We start from the raw sequence: 27,906 nt of genomic DNA on the forward strand, positions 1-27,906 counted from the left end.
GTTTTTTATAGTGTTTTTTTATTTTATTTTTTACAATCTTTTTATCTATTTTTTTACATTTTTAGTGAGAGTTTTTTGGTTTCTTTGGTGAGATATCAGGGGCCTAAACAGACCCCTGAAGTTTCACTTTTGAGACAGAGAAAGGAAATGAGCAAACACATTCCCCAGTTCCTTTCTCTGTAGCCTCAGCTGCACTGCAGATGAATGAACAGGAGACAGAGGCTCCTGTTAATTCATAAACTAAAGTATAGTAAACACAAATCAGTTCCAATCACTCACTGTGTTTGTTTTTAAAAAGGTAGGGGCCTTTTCCTGGCCTCCATCCTTAAGACCCCCCCACACACAAACAGCAGTCAGCGTGAGGGCAGAGGAGGGAAGTCGGCAGTGCTGTGGGGGGGCACACCGTTGTTTTTTATTGCTTGAATTATTTTTCCCATTATGGGTGTGAGTGAGGCCTCATGTCTAAGTTTTGCCTAAGGCCTCACAAAGCCTAGAGCCGCCTCTGAATACATTGCATCAAAGAGTACGATTTGGCGTAAAATCCTACATACTATGCGAATCGTCAACTGGTTACATTTGGAATTCAGTCATATACACTGGAAAAGGAACAAAATTCAATCCAAAATACAGCAACTATGGAATGGCAACATCTTCAGTTCTTTCACTCATTGAGCCATTGCTAAGTCAGGGCTACTGCGTGACAACCGACAACTTTTAAACATCTCCTGAACTTTATGAGTTTCTTCTGCAAAACAAAACAGATGCCTATGGAACCGTTAGGGCTAACCGGTGCGACATGCCGCCAATGTTTGGCAAAGAAAGGCGGAAGACTGGAGAAATGGTTGCCTTTATTTGTTGAATTTATCTTGTTCCTTTAATTGTGCATAATGTTTAAACATGTGCTTAGATAAATGCAAGTGTAACAATACCAGTGGACACTCTTCATACTCAGGTTTTTTAGATACGGTTATTTCTATTATAATGTATCAATACCTGCTTTTATTTTCACTACCACTGATACCTGAGACAATAGCATAAATAACAATTCCTTTCCTCTTTTGGTATAATTAGATCTAACAATGTATTCAGACCGCTGGCTTCATAATATGTGCTTTCAGATCCATTGCTGGCTCTGTGCACATCGGCGGAGTTTACTAATTAGCCCTCCCATTTAGTCCATCCCCCTCCTCTCCTCCCTCTGGCTGCATAAAAGCCGATTCCATACACAGGAACATAGGTCTGATGAAGCAGCGAATTGCTCATGCTCCGAAAACGCGTTACCGACCCTTGACGTCAGCTCTGTCCTGGAAGTCCATCGGTTATCTTGCTTCCTCGCTTCTCCTTCTCCTGTCACAGCTGTGGGCCAGCTTTCCCTCCCCCTAGAGGTGAAGGACTTTACAGGATGCCTATTATGCTGACTGAGATGCTTATTTGATCTACTACATTGTAAGTGTTTTTAACCGATTTTTATGAATAAATACTCCTTAATACTGCACTTAGAAGCGCCTTTGTGTTTTTTACTTAGATAGAATGAAGAAACCACCTTAGGAAAAAAAAAAAAGGGCTGAGGCTGCTAAACCACATTATCACGATGAATTATAAGTAAAGGTTCCTTACAGTCAAGAGCTGCCAACTCTGCATCCCTGAAAGCTGAAGTAACAGCAACCAAGACTACCTTCCTTTTCAGAAGCACTAAGGGAATGTCTCAGATTGACTCAAAAGAAGATTTCCAGTAAAACAATGCACTTGACACCCTACGCACCAGGGGTCTCAAACTGGCAGCCCCCCAGTTGTTGCGAAACTACAAGTCCCATCATGTCTCTGCCTGGAGGAGTCATGCTTGTAACTGTCAGCCTTTCAATGCCTCATGGGACTTGTAGTTTAGCAACAGCTGGAGGGCCACCAGTTTGAGACTGGTGGCCCTCCAGCCCTACACAAATCCAAGCACTAAGGAATGAGAGGTAATGGGTCTTTGGAAAACAACTGCCAAGGCCAAAATCTGACCCTTGATTGTACTCCGGGCCAAATTTTTGTCCACACCGAATTTGACAAGCCACGACATGGCTTGTCCAACTGAGACGGAAGACCTAGAAGAGAACTAGTCACATTTACTCTCAACTACAGGATGTGGATTTCCTCTCCTTCGAAGACCAAGTGCCCTGAACAGAGAGCTTCTCCAGTACTACTAATGATCGGGATGATTTAGTTTTTTTGTGGATTCAAGGGATACATTTGAGAGCACGAAGCGTGAAAGGCTTTGAAATTCCAGCTGGTAGCCTCAAGTTACTATGCTGCAGACCCACTCATCCACAATCTCCCTGGTCCAAACATCCTTAAAGTCTAGCAACCCTACCCCACCTGAGTGAGTGGGGGTGCACCTTCCTTGGGAGGAGGACAGTTCATTGGGTTTTGAAGTACATGGCTTCTTGCATAAATCTTTGTTGGGCTTAGACTTAGAAACAGAGGCCTGAGATGGATGGAAGGAATGCTTCTTGCAGGCAGGAGGAGGAGTAGATTTCTGCACCACCGACTTTGCCTTCTTTTTGAGCGATAACAGGGTACTCTTAACCACAGTTACTATTGGATGTAATCATCCAAGGCAGGGCCAAAACAAGGCCTCTCAACCGGTTTCTTAGAAGGCAGCTCCACTGACCAACACAACCAAAGGATCATGCACATATGTACAGATACAGTATCTCACAAAAGTGAGTACACCCCTCACATTTTTGTAAATATTTTATTATATCTTTTTATGCAACAACACTGAAGAAATTACACTTTGCTACAATGTAAAGTAGTTAGCGTACAGCTTGTATAACAGTATAAATTTGCTGTCCCCTCAAAATAACTCAACACACAGCCATTGATGTCTAAACCGGTGGCAACAAAAGTGAGTACACCCCTAAGTGAAAATGTCCAAATTGGGCCCAATTAGCCATTTTCCCTCCCCGGTGTCATGTGACTCGTTAGTGTTACAAGGTCTCAGGTGTAAATGGGGAGCAGGTGTGTTAAATTTGGTGTTATCGCTCTCACTCATACTGGTCATTGGCAGTTCAACATGGCACCTCATAGCAAAGAGCTCTCTGAGAATCTGAAAAAAAGAATTGTTGCTCTACATAAAGATGGCCTAGGCTCTAAGAAGATTGCCAAGACCCTGAAACTGAGCTGCAGCACTGTGGCTAAGACCATACAGCGGTTTAACTGGACAGGTTCCACTCAAAACAGGCCTTGCCATGGTCCACCAGAGACGTTGAGTGCACTTGCTCAACGTCATATCCAGAGGTTGTCTTTGGAAAATAGACGTATGGGTGCTGCCAGCATTCCTGAAGGGGTGGGGGGTCAGCCTGTCAGTGCTCAGACCATACGCCGCAGACTGCATCAAAGTTGTCCCAGAAGGAAGCCTCTTCTAAAGATGATGCACAAGAAAGCCCGCAAACAGTTTGCTGAGGACAAGCAGACTGAGGACATGGATTACTGGAACCATGTTCTATGGTCTGATGAGACCAAGATAAACTTGGTTCAGATGGCATCAAGCGTGTGTGGCGGCAACCAGGTGAGGAGTACAAAGACAAGTGTGCTTTAATGGAGAGTCAAGCATGGTGGTGGGAGTGTCATGGTCTGGGGCTGCCTGAGTGCTGCCGGCACTGGGGAGCTACAGTTCAAAGAGGGAACCATGAATGCCATTGCCAATGATGGACTGGCCAAGCAGGTCTCCAGACCTAAACCCTATTGAGCATCTGTGGGGCATCCTCAAAAGGTGGAGGAGCGCAAGGTTTCTAACATCCACCAGCTTCGTGATGTCCTCATGGAGGAGTGGAAGAGGACTCTAATCGCAACCTGTGAAGCTCTGGTCAACTCCATGCCCAAGAGTGCTGGAAAATAATGGTGGCCACACAAAATATTGACACTTTGGGCCCAATTTGGACATTTTCACTTAGGGGTGTACTTACTTTTGTTGCCAGGAGTTTAGACATTAATGGCTGTGTGTTGAGTTATTTTAAGGGGACAGCAAATTTACATGAAAAGTTATAATAAAATATTTACAAAAATGTGAGGGGTGTACTCACTTTTGTGAGATACTGTAAAATGCTCAAAAGAGATGTTGAATAGGGTGAATGTTTTGAAGTTTTAGTTTTTTGCCACAATTTTTTGGAGAATGAAGAAATTAAATAAAATGTATTTTTTTCCCCACAAAGCTGTCATTTTAACAACTTATTTGTCACCCACAACACAGACATACTTACAATTTAATTCCATAAATATTCAAATATTCTAGGGATACCACATATGATAGACTTTTTCACAGCCTAACCACATAGAAAGGCCCAAAATCCAAGGAGGAACCTTCATGCTTTCTAGGAGCATATACTACACAGCTATTTTCTTGACTGCCTGTCATATATTTAGAGGCCCTGGAACAGGACAGTGGAAACATCCAAAAATGACCACATTTTGGAAAGTAATTACCCCAATGTATTTTCTAAGAGGCATAGTGTTGTTTTATGCTTTAACATTTTTTCGCTACAAGTTTTTGGAAAACGTGGAAAGAATATGAAAATGCATATATTTTCTTTTTTACACAGTTGTCAATCAATAAGATATTTCTAAAACACATCATAGACATACGTAGATTTACACCTCAAAACACATTATGCTACTCCACCTATGGGGAGGGGATACCACATGTGAGACTTTCTAAGAGGCATAATGAGTCTTTTGAAGATGTATTTTTTGCCGCATTTTTGGAAAATGCCAAAAGAAACTGGAAATGTATTTTTTGATTTCAAACATTTTACTGGATGATATAAAGGCCATCACAAGCAAGGTAACAACAAATGAGAATACTATGTTCGCCATGCAGGGGGAGAAAAAAAATACACTGTTAACAGCTCAGTTTTAAACACTAACCCCTCTCCAAGGGGTAAGCATTGCTGTAGCAAAACAAAAGTATCCGGTAGACGATGGCAATGAACATAACTTTAAACATTCTAAGATTAAAAGCAGCAAAAAATGGTCCATGCCAGCTGTAGGGAGTATCTAGGACCAAGCATTGTCGGGAAGAATACAGTAAACATCCAGTAAAGAGTAAAGGAGAAAATTACACTTTTGTTACACAAAGTTGTCAATTTTATAAGATATTTCTTACATGCAGCATGGGTACCGGATATTGCATCTTGTGAATCACAAAAATCAACCAACAATACATACAAACACATGTACTGTAATGGAAATCTCTGTATGAGCGGTCAGGGATTATAGTTTAGTGTAAAGTCACCCAAAGTAGCCCCCATTCCTATAAGCCAAACAAGTCTATCCTACTGGTACGTGGCTACCCTCAGCAAAGCCATGTTCGCTGGTCAGGAAGTGCAGGGGGCTGGAAAAAGGAACAACAAATAATTTCCTATGGTTCCAGGAGTGCAGCTGTCTGCAGGGGAAGGCTGGGACTGGTGTCTTGCAGTCAGCAGGATGTGCAGATGGGTAAAGTTCAGGGGGCAGGGAGCAACATGGTCAATAAACAGACAAAGTATCGGTCCAGGCAACAGGTAGAAATGTGGTCAATAAACAGGCCAGGGTCAGTACAGGCAGAGGCAACACTGCACAGGTGTGAGGGTGAGCAGGAATGCTTTTGATGGCTGCACTGGATCTGGTGACACTGTACTACTGATCTGGCAGAGATCTGAGATACTGTTGCTGGCTGCACTGGTCTGGTAAACATTGTCACTGGTGTGGTTGTGATCAGGAACACTGTGGCTGGCTGTTCTAGAAGGCCTCATTCACACAGGTTGTAACAATGCATACCCCGTGCGAGGGCCGTGTTACTCTTATGGGAATGCACAGGTGTTTTGTGCATCCCCGTGCGGGCAGCCCCATTGATGTCCATTGGGACGCAGTGACTGCAAGGTCTGATTTAAATAGACCTTGACCGCTCTCACTACATCAAGTTTTCTACCCTAGAACCTAGGTTATGGAAAAAAAACGATGGTAGGACAATATCTTGGTTTAGGCGAAAACCTAAAAACCACCTTAATAAATAAATCTGGCTTTTTTACAGGAAAGAGCAGCCAACTCCGATACCCTCTTGCAGAGGGTATAGCAACCTGAAACACTATTTCCCTTGTCAGAAGGATCAAGGGAGTATGCTGTAACGGTTCACAAGGCTGTTTTCAACAATACTGGCAAAAAACTAAGTTCAAGTCCCAAGGGTGGTCTAACTGGCGGAATAAGCCACCTTACCCCTTGTATAAAAAGACCAAAGAATGTGACGCAAGCGGTCTTTGAAATAAGACCGATAAAGCCGAGACTTGGCCCTTAATAGTACTCAAGGCCAGCTTCATCTGTACTTGTAGAAAAAAAACAAGAATTCTACCTATGTTATATGTCCGAGGGTGCCAACCCTAGGCATCACACCAGAAAACATAAGCCCTCCAGAGTCTATAATATATGACTCTGGAAGCCGGCTTCATTAATGAAGGTAGAAATCACTGACCCGGAGAGACTACGTCTCTTCAGAATGTGGGCTTCAATAGCCAACCTGTCAAACTTGGAATATCGGCCTCTATGAGAATATGTCTGGCCGTAGTGGAAGAGACCATGGATCCTCCACCACCATCTTTACGATTTCTGCATACCAGGACCTTATGGTCATACTGGGTCTACCATAATTACTGGCTTTCTTTCCAGCTTGATCCTGCAAAGAGGCCGTGGCAGCAACTTAATAGGGAAAAAACCCTAATTCAGTGAAAACTGACCCCATGGGGTCACCACGCATCTGTCTTGCATGTGAGTGGATCCCTTGTCCCTGACATAAAATTGACCAACTACATGTTGAACCGGGACGCCAAAAGATCTACGTCCGCGATCCCCCATCTTTGGCATATAGCCAGAAAGATTCCGGGGTGAAAGGACCACTCCCCCGGGATAAACTGCTGGCGACTCACGTAGTTCGCCTGCCAGTTCTCTAGAACATGGTCCACCACTCTCTGACCCTTAGTGCCTCCTTGGTGATTTGATATAGACCACAGCTGTGGCATTGTCGGATTGGATCTGGACAGAACAATCCAGTAACCTGCTCGTTCAGGGCTTCAGAGCGAGATGTGCTGCCCAAATCTCTAGGATGTTGATGGGCAAGGCTTTTTCGGTTCTGGACCACTGTCCCTGGACAGTTGTCTTTTCCAGTACTGCTCCCCAACCTGAAAGGTTAGCATCTGTCGTTACCATGTAACTGGTATGAAGGTTTTTTCCTTCTGCAGATTCCCGAATACCGAGCACCAACTGAGGCTCTGGAACACTTTTGGGGACCGCCGCATTGGCAAATCTAGAGCTTGAACCATTTTGTTCCAACCAGACAGGATACTGTTTTGCAACAGTCCCGAATGGAACTGGGCATAGGGAGCCGGTTCGAATAAAGCCACCATCTTTCCTAACAACCTCATGCAAAGGCGAATAGAGGAATCTCTTTTCGACCTGACCATCTGCACCAGCTCTCTTATGGCGTTGATCTTGCCTGAGGCATGAATGCCTTCTTCTGGGCTGTCTCTATGATCAGACCCAAGTACTCCAGCCTTTCTAGCGGTTTTAAGGAAGACTACTCTAATTTGAGAATTCAACCCGGATTTTTTAGGTATTTGGTTGTAATGTGCACGCTTTTCTCCAAATGAGCCAACTAGTCTATTAGCAATAGATCGTCTAGGTACGCCAAGACTGTTATACTCTGTGCCCTTAACCTGTGCCAAAACTTTTGTAAACACCCGGGGTGCTGTAGCTAGCCGAAGGGCAAGGCTACAAACTGAAAATGCTGCTGTTCTACCTTGAACCTGCAGAAACGCTTGGTGAGTGGGAAATATAGGGACATGCAGATATGCATCCCTGATGTTCATAGACACTAGAAGTTCTTTTCCGTGTAGGATAGAAACCACTGACCTGATCGACTCCATGCGAAAGTAGCGGATCTTCAGGAAATGATTTCGATTTTTTTAGTTCTAGAATGGGTCTGACATCTCCAGTCGGTTTTGGTACCGTAAAGAGGTTTGAATAAAAACCCCAAACCTTGCTCTTCTTGTGGGAATTTGTATGATCACCCCCTGAGCCGGTAATCTGTCTAATGCCCGAAACAGAGATGCTTTTTCCCTGGATCTTTGGGAACGTTTGATCTCAGAAAACGAGACGGTGGAAACTCCCGAAATTCTAGTTTGTATCCTAGAGACACAGTGGAGATGACCCATCTGTCCTGATCCATTTCCTCTTGCCAGACTTCTGGAGTATTGCAGAAGTCTTCCCCCCACTCTGGCGAGGGGGCGCCTCTTCATAATGAGGCTTTAGAACTCTGCTTTGCAGATTTTCGGTCCCAGGTCTTTTTCTGTGCCTGACACTGAGGCTTTCCTCTAGAGTCTGACGGTGGAGGCCGTCGCAAATGCCTAGAGGCGGATGCCCCTGGCGCAGGGGAAAGAGTCCGCTTAAATGAAGGACGTTTATAATTTCTTTTGACTGGCAAAAGAGTACTCTTCCCCTAGAAATTATTTGGATGTATCTGTCCAAATCATCCCCAAATAGTCGATCCCCATGAAAAAGGGAAACTAGTCAGAAGCCTTTTGCAAAATGCTTCGGCTGACCAATTTTTTATCCATAGGATCCTACGCATGTGTATTAGTACAAGCGCAAGGCGGAAGGCTTGGTGAATAGTCTTTCATGCCGTCTATGGCAAAACATAATGCCTTTGGTAGTTCGGGCCAAATCGCGGGCCTGTTGTGCAGGGACCTTCTCAAGGGGCTGTCAGATGCCTATTGCAGCGACTGCAGGCCGAGTAAGGGCCCCTGCCAAGGAAAAAGAGGATTTTAACAGAAATTCCAACCATCTATCTGTTGGATCTTTAAGCATTTGTGCATTGTCTACTGGGCAAGTTAGACTTTTATTCACACTGGAAATCGCAGCGTCAACTGCTGATACATTCAATTTTTTGGTGAATTTTTCCTCCATAGGATAGAGAGCTGAGAATCTCTTTGGAGGGAGAAAGTGCTTATCCGGGTGATCCCATTCAGCATAAATAAGTTTTTCTAGTAATGCATGTACAGGAAATGCATGAAAAGGCTGTAAAGTACCGGAGGAAAAGCGTACCCTAGACTGAACCTCCATGGGAACCCCAGGGAGTCTACCCCTAGTGAGTCTTCCTCTCTTTTCAGAGAAAAGTACTTTGTCACTTTCTTGTTCTTTGCCAGGGTGAAAAGATCGACCTCCAGAAGGCCCCACTTTGCAGTAAGCATTGAAAAATTTTTGTGGTTCAGTTCCCATTCTGCTGGGTCCAGCTGTATTCGGCTCAGGAGATACGCTAGGGTATTGTATGTTCTCTTGATTCGTACCGCTGTTAAAAATATCAACTGAGCTTCCGCCCATGAGAGAAGGTTGTGCGCATTCCTCAAAAGGGGTCTCGACCTTGTGCCTCCTTGATGCTTTATATATGCCACGTAGTGACATTGTCCAACAATATCTGGACATGCTTTCCCGCTACTGACTCCTGGAAGGCCAGTAGCTCTTTTAGCACCGCCGTCAGTTCTTTTAAGTTGGAGGAGACTTCTGACATCTCTGGTTCCCAAGTTCCTTGTCTGACCTGTTGCCCTATATGAGCTCCCATCTAGATGAAGGATCGAGGGGGAGCCACAGTCTGCCCTTCGCCAGGTTGTCTCTCTTTATCCACCATGCCAATGACCGCCTGATGATTCTGGGAATGGGAATCACTTCCGCCAATGATTTCACATTTCCCTCACAATTGTTTAAGAGATGGCGCTAGAAGGCTCTCATGTGTATCTGGCCCCATTGTACCGCCGGGATTGAGCCCGACATGAGCCCCAACAGGGACATTATGCCTCTTCTTGTCCCTTCACTTGAGGTTCTCAATTGTTCCACCGCATTGACTAGTTTGGCTACCTTGTCCTCTGGTAGTATGATCTTTTGTGTAGTCGTGTAGCCTTTTGGAGAGGGAATTATGTTCGACTTCTCTAGATTGATTTGCCACCCCAGCTGGGTGTGATGACCTGGGTATATCTTGGTTATCACTTTTTTCTTCAGAAAATTCCTGATTGCTCCCTTCATGGGTTTGCTTTGCCGTGAGAAGGCTGGAACCTTTGTGGTTTGGAACTTTGTCGGAGGACTCAATGTAAACTCTATTTTGAATCCCTGCCCTATTTCCAGGATGAAATGGTTTGAGCAGAATGCTCGCCATTAAGAAAGAAATTGTATTAGTCTCCCTCACATCGTGCTGCTGGCGTCATTGGGGTTTGTTAGAAGATGCCGAGCTGCGGAACAAGATGTTGGTTATCCCTTTATTCTTATTGAAGGCCCAACTTCGCGGAGGCTTTTTGTCTGGGCTTCTTGTTTTTGCAAACCAAAAAAAACATTTTTTGCCCTTTGTTTTGTTTTTTTGAAGGGAAATCCCTTGGTTTTACCTCTCTAAAACTTTCTCGAGTTCAAGACCAAATAGTAAACTGCCATCAAAGGGGATAATGCACAGTTTAATTTTTGGATGTGTAGTCTCCCTAATAGGGCTTTAACCTCAGGGCCCTTCTGGCCGTATTGACTATGCCCATGGTGCATGCGGAATTTCTTACCGCTTCTGTTGAAGCGTCGGCCATATATGCTACCCCATTTTCTATTAGTAGAAGGAAGTCCAATGCTTTCTCCGTCCCTGGGACCTTGTCCAGGTGTCCCCGGAGTTGTTCCAGCCAAAATGTCATGTTTCTAGCCACGTATGTATTAACTATGTTGGGCTGAAACCACGCTGCCCCTGCTTCATATGCTCTGTGCAGTGTGACGTCCATTTTCTTGTCCATCAGGTCCTTTAGCTGACCCATGTCTTCAAATGAAAGGTCTGATTTTTTTGACACTTTGGCCAAGGATGCCTCCAGTTTTGGGCATTTGGTGAAAACGCTTTGCTGCTCATTAAATGGAAACCTTCTCTTAAGGGCTTTTGGGAAAAAGTTTGTTTTCTGGGTTTCCCCATTCTTTCTCCAAGATCCCTTTAATAGACTGATGGATCAGAAACAATCTTTGTTTCATTTCCTGAAGCCCTCTATACAGCCTCTCCCGTACCCGAGTCAGTGGGTTGAGTTTCTTGAATTTCTTCCGTTATATAAATTGCTTTTCAGAGCTTCTCCGTTTCTTCTGCCCAAAAAAGATGTTTGGAAGTTTTCTGCGCCTTGATCGGGCCTGACTCATCGTCAGAGCTATCCTTCCTCTGAATCCGAAAAAACTAACTGTGGCTGGCCGGGGGGGTTTGGGTTGGCGGGGGTTTCTTAAGTTTTTCTTTCTGCCGTGCGGTCTTGGGGTTCTGAGATGAGGTAGATGGTCGTTCCTCCCCTTTCATCTAGTCAATGGCCGTTCGTAGTGATTTAAGCGTAGCTTTCATCTATTTTTTTAAATCTAAAAAGTCCGGTCTTTTTTGCCAAATGTCCAATCACCTGAAGGTGGCTGCATAACCTATTGTAATGGATATGAACATGCCCTGTGATGCACAATAGGAAAATATAGGTTTTATCCACACATTGTGATTTAGGCCTTGTTCATATGCGTGTGTGAGGGCTGTGCACCCACACACGCACGGCTGTCAAACTGGAAGCGGCAGCTCTATCCAGCAGCCGCGGTGTCCCAAATGACAGGAATGAAGCAAGACTATTGCATGGGTGTATACTATAGTATGCCCATGTGAATGAGACCTTACTTATATAGCATAATCAATTAAGATTGCTGGTATAATGTTTTAATGATAAAGAAAATTAATAAAATAAAGAAAATTACAAAAAAGCTAACATCTTATATGACCCACCTGTGATGCAATGCCTGCCACTTCCCCAGTGTTCATGCAGTCTGCTACTTGAAGCAAAACCGTTTCTGGACTGCAAGCATTAAGAAAACCCTGGCACAAAAAAAAAACACAAAACATGAATGCAAATATACTTTGCACTAGCTAAACATCAAATATAGCATTTCCAGAATACATTGATGTGATGGGTCTAAAGTCTGCATTTTGTAATTTACTACTTGCTAAGTCCTTAACCGCTTCCAGACCGCCACCGCATATATACTGCGGCAGGGCGGCCCCACTGTGCAAAATCACGTACCTGTACGTAAATTTGGGCATGCAATGTAGGGGGCACGCGTGCTGCCGCAGCGCTGCTCCCGCTAGGATTGGACACAGCAGAAGGTAATCCGGCGGCTGCCGATCGTTCTGTGTAGAGACGGAGCAGTGGTGTGCCTATGTAAACAAGGCAAACAACTTATCTGTCAGGGAGCAAAAGAGAGATCTTGTGTTTCAGCTAAGCTGAAACACTATCTCTTTTCCTCCAGTGTATCTGTCCCCCACACAGTTAGAAAGCAGGCACACACTTAACCCTTTGATCCCCCCCTGGTGTGAATTTCTTCCCTGCCAGTGTCATTTATACTGTGACAGGGCATTTTTTTTTTAGCACTGATCACAGTATTGGTGTCACTGGTCCCCAAATTAGTGTCCAATTTGTCCCTCGCAATGTGGCAGCCCCGCTAAAAATCACTGATTGCCGCCAAAACAATAATAAAAAAAAAAGTCCCTAAATATATCCCATAGTTTGTAAATGCTATAACTTTTGGGCAAACAAATCAATATACGCTTATTGTGATTTTTTTTTTTTTTACCAAAAATATGTAGCATAACACATATTGGCCTAAATTAATGCAATTATATTTTTTTACATTTTTTTATTGGGAATATTTTATAGCAGAAAGTAAAAAATATTGTTTTTTTTTATTCAAAATTGTTTTTTTTTTTTTTGTTTATAGCGCAAAAACACCACCAAAAGAAAGCTCTATTTCTGGGAAAATAAGGACATCAATTTTATTTGGGTACAGCATTGCAAGAACACGCATTTGTCAGTTAAAGCACAGTGCCGTATCGCAAAAAAATGGCCTGGTCAGGAAGTAGGTAAAGCCTTCTGGAGCTGAAGTGGTTAAAGCAGAACTTTACCCATAATAACATGATAAAAACATTTCTTTAGTAAGGAACATACGTTAAGAATTATGCTACCAAAACCAGTGTGTGCTGTAAATTGCCTCCAGCATTACTCCTGTTTCTTCTTGCTGGGGACTGCCATTTTGCTAAAGCCCAGAGTCCCTGAGCATAAGTAAATCAAAGTGGATCTAAACCCATCGATTAACAGTTTAAAAAAAACATTACATTACTGGAATGACGGGATTACTAACTGTCATATCTGCTTATTTCCTCCACCAAACTGTCAAACCGTCAAACTGATCATGTGTGCAACACCAAGGAAGTTGCAGATCAAACAGAAGCAGCTTCCTTGGCTGTAAGGCTGCATTGACACATGGGTTGTTTTGAATCCCGGGCAAAATAGCCGCGATTCTGCCCACGATTTTCCAAACACCCAGGTGTGAATGACAAATCGCACATTGCAGATGCCATTCATTTGAATGGCACTTAAAATCATGGTACGGTTCTGCCGTGATAAAACACTCGTGGCAAACCGCAATGCATGAAGCTTGTCACCCAAAAAAAGTTCAGGAGCTTATTTTGGGAACCATGCTTCACCAGAATTCGGTCTGCTGCGATTGCAGGGCAATTTATCATCAACCATCGTGGCAGAACTGCTCCGCATTTTTAGGTGCCATTCAAATGAATGGCGTCTGAAATGTGCATTATTCGATTTGTCATTCACACCTGGGTGCGTCTGGAAATTCCAGGCAGAATGGCTGCTATTCTGCCTGTGATTCAAAACGCCCATGTGTGAATGCAGCCTAAAGCATAGGAAGATTTAATTCTGTCAGCAGACGGGCCTCTACAAAACTGGCAGTGCCTAAAAATAGAGAGCAACTGAGCATGTGCAACAGCAGGGTGAAACAGGGTATTACTGAATTTTAAACAGTATAGGCACTTATTTTTAATGTTTTACATAGCTATACCAGCAAGTTTGATGTGATCTAGTAGGACTTAAAGTCAAAGTAAACTTCCATCTCTGGCTACCTATAGTTAAGCCTGTACTAAGGTTTACCTATAGGTAGTGTAAATATCTCCTAAACGTGCACAGTTTTAGAGAGATTTACTGTAAAAGGCAGCCAGTGACATCACTGGCGCATGCGCTCTGAAAGAACGGCCACCTGTGCCGTTCCTTCAGAGCCTCGTGTCATAAAAATAGGATTTTTATAACAGCTTACCGTATATACTTAAGTATAAGTCGACCCTTGTGGTCAAGATGGCGACCAGATAGGACGGCTGAGATAGAGCTCCACACACAGCAGGCCTACAAATCCGTTAGTTTGTGGACTAATAACAGATTTAACTGCCCCGTGGGGTTGTGGCTGAGACCGGGCACAGAGGCGAGGAAAGCTGAAGCCAGATGATAGTGGCGGTTCGGCTCCCGGGCGACACTGCCGGACAAGGAATCTGAGGGAGCTCCGCCGGCCCTTACTGCATCCATAGGAATCCTACCTTAAATCTAAGCGATCCCTCTAAAAACTGACCTGGGGTGGCGGTGCTCTGTGACCGGCGGCGGAGTGGAGGAGAATTGTAGGTGTGGACCGTCGGATGAAGCCGCTGTAAGCTTTCAGCCGGCTCGGCGTCGCGGAGACGTTCCGCCATCTTGCGGCCTGTGCGGCCTCGCGATCCCCGGCCTCGGGTGCTGTGGACGGCCGTGGAGTGGCCGCAACGATCCATCCGCTGTGGCTGGCGCCGCTGGGAGGCAGGGGGAGGCCCGGAGCGGAAGAGAGGAGACACCCACGCCGCCTCGGAGGCCCTCGGCCGGCTCATCACTCCAGAAGGGATCCGCCATTCTGAGGCCTACGTGGCACTCGCGATCCCCAGCCTCAGGTGCCGCGATTGGCGGAAGAGGGGCTGCTTTACGCCCAGCGGAGGTGCCATCCGGAGGGGAGAGGCGGAGGGACTAAAGACAAGACCTGCTGGAAGGTGAGAGAGACAGGGATATACGGAGGGCGGAGGATACATACTGTAAACTGGCTGCTGAGGGACCCTTGCCTGTCACATAGTACCTGGCAGACTGAAAACTGGGCATGAGAAGAAGAACCTGTGGCGCCCAGAAACAGAAACAAAAGGAACCTAATACATCGCCACCAGCCCAGGGCCCACGGGGAGTAGTGCGTTCAAACATGGCCTCGCAAACAGATCACACAGACACTCAGTCAGTTTCGAGCATTAATGCAGGCTATCACGGGTTGCCAAACTACCCTAACTACCAAAATAGAGCAAATACAATCAGAAATGGGCCTAATAAGAAGGGATATGGACAAATACAGAGACAGGCTGACGGAGGCTGAAAGGAGGGTAGGGGAGAATGAAGATGAAATCCGAGATCACAGCGCCTCCCTTCGTATACCGCAAGTTAAAATGAAAACGCTGGAATCGCATGCGGAAGATCAGGAAAACAGAAATCGCAGGAATAATCTGCGCTTGGTGGGACTTCCGGAAGGAGCGGAGGGAAGAGACCCGGAGGCTTACACGGAGCAGTTGCTGCATAACCTTCTCCCGCAAGCACCATTTTCTGCACACTTTGCGGTGGAGCGAGCCCACAGAATGCCGTCAACTCGGGGCCCACCGGGAACACCTCCACGCACCTTCATATTTCGTTTATTGAACTTTAGAGATAGAGATCTGATCTTAAGAGAGGCACGGAAAGTGGGAGAGCTGCGCACCGAGAACGCGAAGATAATGCTATTTCCTGAATACTCCGTGGAAACACAGAGGCAACGCAGGATATTCGACCAGGTTAAGGCCCAAATGCGCGTTAAGGGACTAAAATACAGCATGTTATTCCCTGCACGACTCAGGGTAGTGGATGGCGAAACTACTAAATTCTTCACCTCCCCGGAGGAAGCAGCCAGATGGCTTGAATCCCTGCCACGCAATCACTGATACGGCGTATGGAGTATGCCAAGCCTAACCCTCCATCTACCTGGTGATGACCGGTGGTAAGATTTACAGCCTGCTATCTCTAATAATCCCCACCCCTATTGGTAAATGACACACTGTCCGGGCACTATGGAATACATGAATCCTGAGGGGCCTGATTATCTGTGGGGAGTATTGCCGAACAGCTAACCAGACAATAGGGGATGGATACTTGCTTTCCTGAACAGTCCTGTGTCGAGGGATTGGGGGGGTCGATGGGGGTGCGTTAAATATGGTCTGCTGGAATGTATTCCCACCCCGCCCCCCCCCCCCTTCCCCCCTTTTTTTTTTCCTTTCCCTGGGGCTCCTCTCTCCCCCTAAAGGAACTATTCGGATGTTGGCAGTCCTGACCGACGGTATGGACCCATGGAACTTTGTTGCTGTATTTACTGACTCCGGGGCTGACGGGGGAGGAGAAAAGGAAAAGGGGGAGAATGCGAGACATAGTGCCCCACATAACCAATATTCATCCTGTTATTAGAGATGGGTGGTGGAGGGAAGGGTTAATGGTGGAATTCTGTTAAGTGGTCTGACTCTTCAAGAGGACTCTAAGTGACTGCTTCTATTGTTTAACCAACTTTCTTTTACTTTTTACAGGTTTATAGAAACTACCATCGTTTGTAACTAAGATTGTACCCTTAGAAATATCTAAGTGCTAATGGCTGCTCTAGCGCAGACAGGTTGCTCAGGTCCACATGGAAGGGAGGGGGCCTTGGATATGGGGGATATTTCTCCTTTTTGTTTTGGTTTCCTTCTCCAGGTTTTTTCTTCTTTTTTATAAGGTATCTTTATTTTACCTTCCCCCTCTCGTTGTTTATTATCAGCACAGGCCTGCAGATGCAATGAGTAGTGCGGTCTCTGATCTCACGCTAAGATAATTAGGTCCTAGGTGTGCCAACTGCTACACACCGCCCCCTAGGAGGTTCCTCCTATTTTTTTGTCTTTTCTTGCTTTTTTATTTTCTTTTATTTTGGTTGTTATGGGTACTCAAACACCCCGAGGTTTAATTAATGGGGTGTGGGGAGGGATGGGAGGGACGTTTTGTTTAGGTTGTTTAAAGTTAATTTTTGTTCGTTGTTTTTCGCTTCATTATTTAAGGGAAGACTCCTATAGATGGCTTGACAATAGCAAAGGCATAGGATACATGCTTCAGGCTTCCAGACTGATTATTGCCCATGGGTGGAGGATGGGTCCCTTGGAGGGAAGGGGGAGGGATGGGAAGGAGTTATCTATATATTTTAACAATACATGGTTTTCCGAAAGAAATATATACCACATTGTGATATGGCTCAGCTGAAAATATTGTCATGGAATGTAAGGGGTCTTAATCACAAAATTAAACGCTCACTAGTTTTTGAATATTTTAAGAAATATACGCCCAGTATTTGTATTCTTCAAGAGACACATTTGATGGGGGGCAGAGTGTTGGGGTTAAAGAAACCATGGGTGGGACACCACTATCATGCCACATACACTAATTACGCCAGGGGGGTTAGTATATTGATCCACAAATCACTCAATTTTGAACCCCTTGATATTCTCATAGACCCAGAAGGTAGATACATAATAATCCACGCTAATATAGAAGCATTGGCAATGGTCATAGTGGGGGTATATTTGCCTCCACCGGCTAACATTTCCCTACTGCAGAAGATCACTACTATAATTGCGCAATTCCCCACAGACAATGTAATTCTCACGGGGGATTTTAATATCACACCTAACCCGTCAATAGATAAAATGTCCCCGGACCCAGCTACAGACTCTGTGCTAACTAGATGGGCGCAGGTGCTGGGATTAGAGGATGTATGGAGCTGGAAACATCCAACAGAACGAGTTTATACATGTCACTCTTCCTCCTACAACTCATTATCACGTATTGACCTCCTTTACGCAAGCTCACCCATGCTTCCCAAAGTTATAAATATTGATACATTGCCGAGGGGAATTTCTGACCATTCCCCGCTATTATGCATACTGCAAACCTCTACTCCACAGGCGGACAGAATTTGGCGACTCTCCCGATTCTGGATTGAACATCCTACCATAGAAATTGAGATAGTAAAGGAGATAAAACAATTTTGGTTGACCAACGTGGGTTCCTCCACTCCGGGGATGATATGGGACACTTTTAAAGCCTACATCAGAGGCTGCTATATGTCATCCATAGCTAGAGAGCGCAGAAATAATAAGATGCTGGTGGAAGAGGCAGAGACCAAAGCCTGGGACTTAGAGACCAGATACACCCTCACGGCCAACCCTATTATAGCACAAGACATGAAGGTTGCCTATCGGGAGGTAATGCTACTAAGGGTAGCCAAGGCAAACAAACGCCAACTAGCCCAAACTCAAAGAATATTTGAGCAAGGGGAAAAAACAGGTAGGCTTTTGGCCTGGTTGGCCAGGGAGCAGTCCCCTGTGTCCACCATAGCTCGTATCCGCAAGAATGACGGCACCCTAATATCAGACCCTGAGGGGATAAATGCTTGCTTTGCTGAGTATTACTCGTCCCTATACTCATCTAGGGCACAATACTCAGCGAAGGAACTCTCGGAATTCCTAGACGAAATAACACTTCCGACCCTAACGGCTGCAGCACGGGAGGACCTCGAAGCTCCAATAACCTTGGAGGAGGTCCAACGGGCTCTCAGCTCTTTACAAACGGGGAAGACACCGGGACTGGACGGCCTACCTCCTGAATTTTATAAACTGTATATGGGCGAGGTGGCGCCTAGGATGCACACAATGCTTACAGAGACCCTGCGTACTGGGGAGATTCCACAATCCATGTCACAAGCCATCATAGTGGTCCTGCCAAAGCCGGGAAAAGACCCCCAACTATGTCCCTCATATCGACCTATATCTTTACTTAATTCGGACGCGAAGATTTTAACCAAAATTTTGGCCCAGCGGTTAAACAAAATAATACTTGATCTAATTCATGAAGATCAATCAGGTTTCATGCCTGGAAAGGGCACAGACATAAACATCCGCAGGTTGTTTGCTGTCCTGGCCTCCGGGGAGGAGGATACCTGAGACGAAGTTGTGGCCTCTCTGGACGCGGAGAAAGCCTTCGACTCTGTTGAGTGGGGCTACCTATGGGAGGTTCTCCGCAGATTCGGGTTTGGCCCGGTCTTTATCTCCTGGGTCAGGATGGTATACAGGGCCCCTACAGCCAGAGTTCGCACAGGTACAGTACTCTCCCTGACCTTTCTTTTGGGTAGGGGAACCAGGCAGGGGTGCCCGCTCTCGCCGGGCCTTTTTGCCCTGGCAATAGAGCCGATGGCTGCCCTTCTAAGGGCCACACCCGGGGTTAGGGGAATTCCGAGGGGTCCTCTACAGGAAAAGGTGTCGTTATATGCTGACGACACCTTACTCTATCTTAAAGATGACGGTGCCTCCCTACCGGAGGCTCTCTCGGTAATTAATAGATTTGGGAAATTCTCTGGTATATGTATCAACTGGGGAAAATCGATACTGTTTCCCCTGCGGGCGGGGTCTACTTCCTTGCAGACGGATGGACAACTCCGTAGGGTTTCCCAGTTTAGATACCTAGGAGTAGAAATACACCTAGACTTAAAAAAATATATCAGTTTAAACTTAAACCCTGTGGTTCACCACCTATCCCAAAGATGTAACACATGGAGATCCCTACCACTGACCCCGGTTGGCTGTGTCAACTTAATCAAAATGTCAATTTTACCTAAATTTACATACCTATTCCGACAGACCCCGATCCCTATATCAATGACCTTCTTTCGACATTTAGATAGCATTATCACCTCATTCATTTGGAATGGGAAAACTCCTAGAATAGCCAGGGCAACACTGCAACTACCAGGGACCTTGGGGGGTCTGGCCTTACCATGCTTCCTAAAATACTACTGGGCAGCGGTATTAGTAACGGTAAAATGGTGGTTCTCAGAAGAGACGGCTAATCCGGCCGCTTCCTTGGAGGCGGCGCTGATCGGCTCCTATGCAGAGTTGAGGAACTTGGTGCATAGAGGCCCCAGATCCAACCCAGATGTGACCTGTCCCATAAAAACAACCCTTAAGGTATGGGACACTGTTAATACGCTATTTCGGGGACCTAGTAATTGGTCCCCAGCAACTCCCCTGTGGGGTAACCCCCGCCTGCCTCGCTTTCACTCCATCCCTGACCCGGTTGTGTGGGCCAGATATGGAGTCATGACCCTGGGGGATATAGTTGCCCAAGGACAACTAGTCACATTTGATGCTTTAAAAAGAGAAAAGGATCTACCCAATCATATGTTCTTCAGGTTCCTCCAGGTGAGGCATGCGTTCCGATCCCAGTTCCCCGGCCCGCTGACTCTGGAGGAGACACCGATAGAAAGTGTATTGAAAAACCAGGATGGCGGAAGAACTCTGTCCGCCGTCTATAACCTACTTGTGACTCGAGATACATCTAAAGTCTCCCAGCTATGTGAGCGGTGGAGGGTGGATGTTCCGGAGTTGACGGATGAGGACTGGGAAGAGGGAATCCAACAATACCTACCCTTGACAATTTCAGCAAGGGATAGATTCATGCAGCTGAAATTCCTACATAGGGCCTACTACTCTCCAATACGCCTGGCGAAAATATACCCTGATAGAACAGCGAGGTGCCCTAGATGTGGGTCTGGGGAAGCCGATTTCTTTCATGTGGTCTGGTCCTGCCCCGGAGTGGTGGAATTCTGGCAAAGTATACTTGCTGATATCAATTCTATAGGGGGACTGCAAGTCCCATATAGCCCAATACCTCTTCTACTAGGTATTTGTGATTTTCTAGAAGTTTCATGGGGGAAGAAACTGTTCATTTTTTACACCACACTATATGCCAGAAAAGCAATCTTACTGCAGTGGAATCAGTCCCAACCGCCCACCAAACAACTCTGGCTATCTCTGGTAAATAAGGCGCTACCATTATATAAAATGACGTATATGGGCAGGAACTGTCCAAAAAAATTTGAAAAATTTGGGCAGCGTGGGTGAAGGCCAAACACCTGTCTATTGAATGAAATGTGGGGTTCGTGCCCATGGGGATTGGCGGTGACTAGCTCCCAGGACTTCTCAAAACTTTATACAAATGGGCTAGGATGTTCTAAATTGAAAGGTGGGATCCCTTACACGTACATCATATATCTATATCCTTAATGAGTGTATTAATATCTTCTTCTGAAATGGATAACTACTATGATAATTGATTCTTACTCATACCAAGTCACGTAAATGTTCTATGCATGTCATCTGTAATCAAATCTAATACGAAGCGAACTGTTTTTTTGTTGTGAAAATTTAAATAAACTTTTATGTTAAAAAAAAAAAAAGTATAAGTCGACCCGAATATAAGCCGAGGCACCTAATTTTACCACAAAAAACTGGGAAAACTTATTGACTCGAGTATAAACCTAGGGTGAGAAATGCGCAGCTACTGTAAGTGGAAAAGAGGGTCATCAATGCCCATTTGCAACATCACTGTGAACATTTGCAGCCTCACTGTGCCCATTTGCATGCCTCACTGTGCCCATTTGCAGCCATAGGTCCCCTGAACTTCAAACTTGGTTGTTAAGGGTTCCTAGATGTCCCCTAGCTGCAGCCAAAATTTGGGGTCTCTGGACCCAAAGGGTCCCGAAATGACATTGCTGCAGATGGACACAGTTGACCGACTTTGGGGCCCTGTATAGCCACCTGGTGCTAGGAACCCCAAATTTGGTGTGCAAACCCAGTGGAACTAGCACTACAACATATCCAAGCTGGGGTTCCTAGCACCAAGTGGCCCCGAGATACGGAGCCCCAAGACAATTCGGAAAATGTCAAGCACTTTTCTGCAGCAGAGAATGACATTTTCCGAACCGACTTTGGGGCCCCATATCTCAGGGCCACTTGATGTTAGGAACCCCAAATGGCCCCGAGATACGGGGCCAAAAGTTGGTTCGGGAAATGTCATTCTTTGCACCAGAAAAGTGCTTGACTCGAGTATAAGCTGAGGGGGGCACTTTCAGCACAAAAAAATGTGCTGAAAAACTCTGCTTATACTCGAGTATATACGGTACATGTAAAATCCTTTTCTTGGAGTACATCATGGGACACAGAGCCTTAAGTAATTACATAATGGGTTATAGGCCACCTTCAGGTGATGGACACTGGTATACCCAATCCAAGAAGTTCACTCCCTATATAACCCCTCCTTCTTCCTGGAGCACATCAGTTTTTGTAGCAAAGCAATATACTTAAATCCCAAAAAAGGGGGGAGGGACCTCTGTGTCCCATGATGTACTCCAAGAAAAGGATTTTACCGGTAAGCTGTTATAAAAATCCTATTTTCTTTATCATACATCATGGGACACAGAGCCTTAAGTGATTACTTATTGGGACGTCCCATAGCAATGCTACTTGAGGGGAGGAGACACAACCCGGAGGGTACCCCCAGACTTGAGGACCTATACTGCTGTCTGCAGCACACTGCGCTCGAAGGAGATATCCACATACCTCCTTACATCCAGCTGATAAAATTTTGTGAATGTATGCACTGAAGACCAAGTTGCGGCCTTACAGATCTGAGCCATGGAGGCCTGGAGACGCACTGCCCAAGAAGCACTAACCACCCTAGTAGAGTGCGCCTTAATTTGAAAAGGGGGAATCTTACCACTTAAATCATAAGTTTGAATTATCACTTGATGAATCCACTTGGCGACAGTGGATTTAGACGCTGCCTGTATTTCTTAGGACCCTCTGGCAGAATAAATAAGACATCAGTCTTACAAATCTGAGCAGTTGCCTTTAAATAGATTTTCACTGCTCTCACCACATCAAGACAATGTAGTGGCTTCTCTTCCCTAGAACATTGTTTAGGAAAAAACGATGGCAGGACAATATCTTGGTTCAGGTGAAAACCTGAGACCACTTTTGGTAAAAAACTTGGACGAGGGCATAACACCACTCTGTCCACATGAAAAATCAAATATGGCTCTTTAAAAGAAAGAACAGCCAATTCCGAAACCCTCCTTGCTGAGGATATAGCAACCAAAAATACCAACTTCCTTGTAAAAAAGGACTAAGGGAACATGTTGTATCAGTTCAAATAGCTGTTTTTGTAACAGACAAAACTAAGTTCAAGTGAGGTTTGACGGGCGGATTAAGCCGCGTTACCCCTTGCAATAAAACCCCGGACTAAAGAATGAGTAGCAAGTGGTCTTTGAAATAAGACCGATATAGCTGAGACTTGGCCTTTAATAGTACTCAAGGCCAATTTCATTTCTACCCCTAATTGTAGAAAGGCAAGAATTCTGCCTATGATACATCTCCGAGGGTGCCAACCCTTGGATTCACACCAGGAAACATAAGCCCTCCAGACCCTATAATATATTGTTCTGGAAGCTGGCTTCCTTGCATTAGAAAAAAGGAATTTAGAGAATAGAATGGTGTGAAATTACTGCCAACATCCTAAATAGCATCATAGAAAGAGCATGCACCAAGGTGCATTGGGAGACGCCCCCTTGGACTTTGATGGCAGAAGTAAATTATAAAGGGTCAAGGTAAGTAAAAAAGGCACAAAGGTGCCAACTTTATTAAAGTGGGGTTCCACCCAAAAAAAAAAAAAAAAAAAAACATGAAACATGAAAAATTAAAAAAAAAAAATACACAAAAAATGTGGATATTTTTTTTTTTTTTTTTACTTACCTCTGAATGCCTGTTGCTAGGTGGTCCCTCGTAGTCTGCCTCTTCAGGTGCCTGGGCTGGTGACATCACTTCCCCCTCGGCACAGGAAGGGCTCAGCTTTGCTCCCTCCCTCCTGTCAATCATCTGGGACCCATTACAGGTCCCAGGTGACTGAGCAGCCAATCACGGCGCGCGGCACCGCTCGCGCATGCGCAGTGGGTGCCAGGCTGTGAAGCCACAGCCCGGCGCCCACAGTTGCAATGCCGGTGCCGCTGAACGGAGGGGGAGACGAGCGGGGCTTCGATCCCCCGCATCGCTGGACCCTGGGACAGGTAAGTGTCCAATTAAAAGTCAGCAGCTGCAGTATTTGTAGCTGCTGACTTTTAATTTTTTTTTTTACTGGCCCTCGGGTGGAACTCCTCTTTAAAGTACAAAATAGTAGGAAAAAAAAATATATATATATATCACGTACAAACACAATAGGCTTAAAATGTATTGCAATGGTACATCAATAAATCAACATAAAGAAATAATTGTACATAGCAACCCAAGCTGATAATCAAAAGATCACTGGCCAAACCAAAGGAGGTCAGCCAACTGGAATTTTAGACATATACCCGACATGTTTCGGAAATTGTCTGTGCAATGGTATGCATTTTCCTATTTATTGGATGTTGCCATGCAAATATTATTATATACCTATATTTATGTTGCAGACAAGAACATAATTACCCATTCTAAAACTACCCCTGAAGAAGGAAAATGCATACCATTGCACAGACAATTTCCGAAACATGTCGGGTATATGTCTAAAAGTCCAGTTGGCTGACCTCTTTTGACTATCAGCTTGGGTTACTATGTACAATTATTTCTTTATGTTGATTTAATGATGTACCATTGCAATACATTTTAAGCCTATTGTGTTTGTACGTGATATATATATATATATATATATATATATTTTTTTTTTTTTACCTACTATTTTGTACTTTAATAAAGTTGGCACCTTTGTGCCTTTTTTACTTACCTTGACCCTTTATAATTTACTTCTGCCATCAAAGTCCAAGGGGGCGTCTCCCAATGCATGCTCTTTCTATGATGCTTCCTTGCATTAATCAGGGTAGAGATAACTGACCCGGAAAGCCCATGTTTCTTCAGAATGTGGGTTTCAATAGCCAAGCCATTAAATTTAGAGACCGTAAGGAAGGATGGAACATCAGTCCCTGTGAGAGCAGATCTGGCCGTAGTGGAAGGGACTATGGGCCCTCCACTGCCATCTTTATGATTTCTGCATACCATGACCTTCTGGGCCATGCTGGTGCCATCAGAATTACCGGCTTTCTTTCCAGCTTGATCCTGCAAAGAAGTTGAGGCAGCAGCTGAATAGGGGGGAATGCATAGATCAGTGAGAACTGATCCCATGGGGTCACCAACGCATCCGTTCTGCATGCGAATGGATCCCTTGTTCTGCCCACAAAGTTGACTAACTTCATGTTGAACCTGGACGCTAGAAGATCTACGTCTGGAGTCCCCCATCTTTGGCAAACAGCCCGAAATATGTCGGGGTGAAGAGACCATTCCCCTGGGAATAACTGCTGGCGACTCAAGTAGTCCCCCTGCCAATTCTCTACTCCCAGAATGAAGACTGCCGATAGGCACAGAACATTCCTTTCTGCCCAAGTTAGAGTATGGTTCACCTCTCTCTGCGCTGAGAGACTTTTGGTGCCCCCTTGGTGATTGATATAGGCCACAGCTGTGGCATTGTCGAATTGAATCCTGATAGGACAATCCCATAACCTGAAAGTCCAGGCCTTTAGAGCCGGACGTACTGCCTGAATCTCTACATAGTTACATAGTTAGTAAGGTTGAATAAAGACACCAGTCCATCCAGTTCAACCTGAGTGAGTGTGGGTGCATGTCCACAACCCCTATACATTGTGTCCCATCAAGATGCTCATCTATTATTATTATTTAAGGTACCCATATAGCACCATCAATTTTTACACAGTGCTCCACACACACGCATCAGTCCCCACCCTCAAGGAGCCCACAATCCAAGGTCCCCAACCCACACCCATACACCAGGGCCAATTTATTTTGGACAGAAACCAATTAACCTAACAGCATGTCTTTGCAGTGTGGGAGGAAACCGGAGTACCCGAAGGAAACCCATGCAAGCACAGGGAGAACATGCAAACTCCAGGCAGGTAGTGTCGTGGTTGGGATTTGAACCAGCAACACTTTTTACTGCTAGGCGAGAGTGCTCTAGGATATTGATGGGCAAGGTTCTTTCGGTTCTTGACCACTGTCCCTGGACAGTTGTCTTTTCTAGTGCTGCTCCCCAGCCTGAAAGGCTGGCATCCGTCGTTACCACTTTCCAGATGACTGGTCTGAAGGATTTCCCTTTCAGCAGATTCTGGGTTAGTACCCACCAAGTGAGGCTTTGGGACACTCTTGGAGACAGCTGCATTGGCAAGTCTAAAGCTTGATTTGTTTTGTTCCAAGCAGTCAGGATACTGTTTTGCAACAGTCTTGAATGAAACTGGGCATAGGAAACTGCTTGGAATGAAGCCACCATGGTTCCTAGCAACCTCATGCAAAGGCGAATGGAGGGATCGCCATTTGACCTGACCATCCGCACCAGCTCTTATGGAGTTGATCTTTGCCTGAGGCAAGAACACCTTTTCCTGGGCTGTGTCTATGATCAGACCCAAGTACTCCAGCCTTTTTAGCGGTATTAAGGAAGATTTCTCTAGGTTGAGAATCCAACCCAAACTTTCCAGATAATTGGTTGGTAATGGGTACGTTTTGCTCCAAACGAGCCACCGACTGATCTATTAGCAACAGATTGTCTAGGTACGCTATGACTGTTTTGCCCTGCGCCCTTAACCTGGCTAGACGTGGGTCCAGCACTTTGGTGAACACCCGGGGTGCTGTGGCTAGCCTGAAGGGCAGAGCTACAAACTGGAAAAGCTGTTGTTCTAACTCGAACCGCAAAAACTTTTGATGAGTGGGAAATATAGGTACATGCAGATATGCATCCCTGATGTCAATTAATGCCAGTTCTCCTCCTAGAAGGATAGGAACTACTAATCTGATCGTCTCCATGCAAAAGGAGCAGATCTTCAGGAACTGATTTCGATTTCTTAGATCTAGAATGGGTCTGACGTCTCCATTTGGATTTGGTACCATGAAAAGATTTGAATAAAACCCAAGACCTTGCTCTTTTATGGGGATCTGTATGATCACCTCTTGAGATCATAATCAGTCTAGTGCCTGAAACAGAGATTGTCTTTTCTCTGGATCTTTGGGAACGCTTGACCTCAGGAAGCGAGACGGTGGAAAGTCCTGAAATTCCAGCTTGTACCCCAGTGTTGCGGTGGAGATGACCCATCTGTCCTGAATTTCCTCTTTCCAGACTTCTGAAAACTGCAGAAGCCTTCCCCCCACCTTGCCTCTTCGTGATGAGGCTTTAGGATTCTGCTTTGCTGGTTTCCGACCCCAGGACTTCTTTTGAGCCTGGATTTGACCCTGAGGTTTTCCTCTAGAGCAGGGATATGCAAATAGCGGACCTCTAGCTGTTGCAGAACTACAAGTCCCATGAGGCATAGCAAGACTTTGACAGCCACAAGCATGACACCCAGAGGCAGAGTCATGATGGGACTTGTAGTTTTGCAACAGCTGGAGGTCCGCTAATTGCATATCCCTGCTCTAGAGTCTGATGGTGGAGGCCGTCGCCACTGCATAGGGGCGGAAGCCCCTGGCGCAGGGGAAAGAGCCTGTTTAAATGAAGGGCGTTTATACTTTCTTTTGACTGGCAAAAGAGTACTTTTCCCACTAAAAATTGTTTGGATATATTTGTCCAAGTCTTCTCCAAATAGCCGCTCCCCATTGAAAGGGAACCCAGTTAGGAGGTTTTTACATGGTGCTTTAGCTGATCAAATTTTTAACCACAGGATTCTATGCATATGCACAAGCATAAGCGTAAGGCGGGATGCCTGGTGAATAGAATCTTTAATGGCATCTATGGCAAAGCATAATGCTTTTGGTAGTTCAGCCAAATCCCGAGCTTGTTGTGCAGGAAGCTCTCTAAGAGCCTGTTTAAATTGGTCCTTTAGGGATTGACAGACCCCTATTACAGCGACTGCAGGCAGAGTAACGGCACCTGCCATGGAAAAAGAAGATTTTAACAGGGATTCCAACTTTTTATCTGTTGGATCCTTAAGCACTTGTGCATTGTCTACAGGACAAGTTAGGCCTTTATTCACATTGGAAATTGCAGCGTCAACTGCTGATATTTTCCATCTTTT

At 45.2% G+C, this 27,906-nt stretch overlaps 1 protein-coding gene across 1 annotated transcript in view; it reads right to left on the reverse strand.

The window, feature by feature from the left end:
* Positions 1–27,906, reverse strand: part of KNTC1 (kinetochore associated 1) — a 521,537-nt gene that overhangs the window by 44,461 nt on the left and 449,170 nt on the right. The window contains exon 61 of the mRNA XM_073627545.1: positions 11,813–11,902. Within this exon, the coding sequence (XP_073483646.1) occupies positions 11,813–11,902 (90 nt within the window). The remainder of the gene's footprint in view (positions 1–11,812; positions 11,903–27,906) is intronic.

The sequence above is a fragment of the Aquarana catesbeiana genome, linkage group LG01 (genome assembly GCF_042186555.1).
Source record: "Aquarana catesbeiana isolate 2022-GZ linkage group LG01, ASM4218655v1, whole genome shotgun sequence".
NCBI lineage: Eukaryota > Metazoa > Chordata > Amphibia > Anura > Ranidae > Aquarana > Aquarana catesbeiana.